Source organism: Sorghum bicolor, chromosome 10 (genome assembly GCF_000003195.3).
Source record: "Sorghum bicolor cultivar BTx623 chromosome 10, Sorghum_bicolor_NCBIv3, whole genome shotgun sequence".
Lineage (NCBI taxonomy): Eukaryota > Viridiplantae > Streptophyta > Magnoliopsida > Poales > Poaceae > Sorghum > Sorghum bicolor.
Window position 1 is genome coordinate 20,628,642 of NC_012879.2, and position 2,645 is coordinate 20,631,286.

The 2,645-nt window shown below is 48.3% G+C and overlaps 1 protein-coding gene across 1 annotated transcript; it reads left to right on the forward strand.

Moving 5' to 3' along the window:
- On the forward strand, positions 330–2,368 carry LOC8072917 (protein MOTHER of FT and TFL1 homolog 1). The gene is made up of 4 exons (XM_021450375.1): positions 330–596; positions 713–774; positions 876–916; positions 1,909–2,368. The coding sequence occupies exons 1-4, from the start codon at positions 402–404 to the stop codon at positions 2,154–2,156; spliced, it is 546 nt and encodes a 181-aa protein (XP_021306050.1). The 5' UTR covers positions 330–401; the 3' UTR covers positions 2,157–2,368.

A 2,645-nucleotide genomic window follows, 5' to 3' on the forward strand; every position in this document is an offset into this window, starting at 1 on the left:
AGAGAAAAAAAGGCAAGCAATAGAGCATGGAAGAAGAAATCGTGGCTCCCAACAGCTAAGCTCGCCCAGGTGTTGCGCAATCAATCTGCAGTTTGCCAGATAACCAGCCGGAGCCCCTTACACAATCTCTCCACTAGCTACTAGTATCTGGCATGCATGGGACAAGTGACAAACAATCAACAACAGCAACATCATCATCATGCATTCTTATCTTTCTCATAGTCATCAACCAAACATGTCGATGTCATCCTTCCACCACCACCACCCTCCATCTCCAGCTTATAAATACTCCGTGACCCCTGCTCACAATCTCCACTCTAGCTAACATCGTGTCACACGGTAGCTCTCGATCAGATCGAGTGAGCCATCAGCAGGGAGCACAGTTTGTGTGTCCAGCCGCCATGGCTGCCCATGTGGACCCGCTGGTGGTGGGGAGGGTGATCGGCGATGTGGTGGACCTGTTCGTGCCGACGGTGGCCATGTCGGTGCGCTTCGGCACCAAGGACGTAACCAACGGCTGCGAGATCAAGCCATCCCTCACCGCCGCTGCTCCGGTCGTCCAGATTGCCGGCAGGGCCAACGACCTCTTCACCCTGGTCAGTACTGACGGTGCTCTTATTTATTTTAGCAGCTGGTTGATAATGATGACAAACTAAACATTTACGGGATCGTTGTGCGTGTGTTTATGATCTGTACGCGTGCATGTGATCAGGTTATGACTGACCCAGATGCTCCGAGCCCCAGCGAGCCAACGATGAGGGAGTTGATCCACTGGTAACCTCTTGCTTGCTTGTCATGTGGTATTGCATTCTACTTTTTGTGGCTAATTTTTTCCATCTACTTTTGGGGATCGACCTCCTGCGTGCAAATTGAAGGCTGGTGGTTAACATACCAGGTGGAGCCGATCCTTCTCAAGGTAAACAACATGCATGTGCACGAAAACGACTGCTGGCATGCTTACAGCTTACTTTGTGTGTGTACATCTATGCCACTATATATGTGTCACGTCAGTTGCTTGCTTAATCTTTGATTGATTCAAAGTAGTACAAGCATTAGAAGTCGATTGGGCTGTCTAGACTAGCTCTAGAGAAAGCTGCAGGGACATATTGCGGCGATCCATCGAATGCACACTCCTGCATAGCTGCAGGTCGACAGTAGTTGGTGCGTGCTGGCGGCGGAAACCTGTCCAGCCCCGGAAGCAGAGGTCGTGGCGGCGGCGGGGCCGGACCCCTCGTCGGCACACGTTACCTGCTGGCCTCCTCCCCACTCCACTGTGCACGATGCCGCCCACGAGGCGTACGTGTCGACCGCGGCGCCGCACCTCGTCGTCCTCAGCAGCCTTGCACAACAGGCCACCAGTCGGTGTAAACGGGCATGCTCAGTTGCTCACGTCACCCTAGTTAGCTAGCGTCCTTTTGGCCGGTACCTGTTCATCATCTCATTATATTAGACTGACAAATCAGCTAGCATATGGGAGCCATCGTAATTCAATTCTGAGCGGCGAAACTATAGAGGAAATTAGAGGGATTGTCTTATACTCGATAGTAGAATTTTTTTTCCTTTTTTTGAGAATTTTTATTAATTTCTTCGTCCCTTATAATGAATTACCAAGTATTACCTTAAAAGTATACGATCAAGCTTATTATGACACTTTGTTTAAGAATCAATAGCGACCGTGAAATTCATGCATTTGTTTATTCTCTGAATTATTGTCAAAAGGTCGAGTGCGTGAACCTGCCTTGTGTTTTTTTTTTTTTAAAAAAGAAGCTGTCTTAATCTGATGGCGATATATTTTTCGTAAAGTTCCATGTTTCCCTGATCGGTAGCTCCACCAGCCAACACGTGTTAGCAGCACGCACTCTTGTTTTATTTGCTCGCTGCTGACGCGTTCTTCCGCATTATCTGCAGGTGAGACGGTGATGCCGTACCTGGGCCCGTGCCCGCCGGTGGGCATCCACCGCTACGTTCTGGTGGTGTACCAGCAGAAGGCCCGCTTCAGGGCTCCGCCGGTGCTAGCACCGGGGGCGGAGGTGGAGGCGTCGCGCGCACGGTTCAGGAACCGCGCCTTTGCCGACCGCCATGACCTAGGCCTCCCAGTCGCCGCCATGTACTTCAACGCGCAGAAGGAGCCAGCCAACCGCCACCGTCACTACTGAGCCTGAGGCCACTCCGCTGGCTGATCCAACAAGCTTTAGCAACCAAGCTTTAGCTAGCCGCTGCCGTCAGCGTCCGATCAGAAAGAAGACAAGTTTTCTTGTCGTTGTTGTCACCTAGTAGTAGTACCTTTAATTAAGCCGGCGTGTTTGTGTGATTGAGACTTGTCTCTCTTTATTATTGAAAATACATTCTCTCAACTTGTGGTGTCTCATTATTTTATTTATTATTTATATCCAGGTGTCATCAAGTCACTAGCCGTAATCATTTGTTTCTCCTATTTATATTTTTTCTAATTATCAATTTGTTTAAAAAATCCTTTTGTTTTTAATAACATAAAAAAGCATTTTCTAGTTGATGGTGTCTACCAACTAGCCTCAAGAATTCCTTAATTTATTCATAAAACATTTTTTTAAATAGAAAAATCAGCCCTCCAACAACTCGGGATAGTCACTCCCTCAACATCTACCATGCATAAAACCTCACATGTG

Bases quoted from the DNA above. Each gene is read 5' to 3' on its own strand.
- LOC8072917 (XM_021450375.1), top strand. From the start codon at position 402: ATGGCTGCCCATGTGGACCCGCTGGTGGTGGGGAGGGTGATCGGCGAT. The intron at 597-712 runs GTCAGTACTGAC...GCATGTGATCAG, and splicing joins CCAACGACCTCTTCACCCTG to GTTATGACTGACCCAGATGC. The intron at 775-875 runs GTAACCTCTTGC...TGCAAATTGAAG, and splicing joins ATGAGGGAGTTGATCCACTG to GCTGGTGGTTAACATACCAG.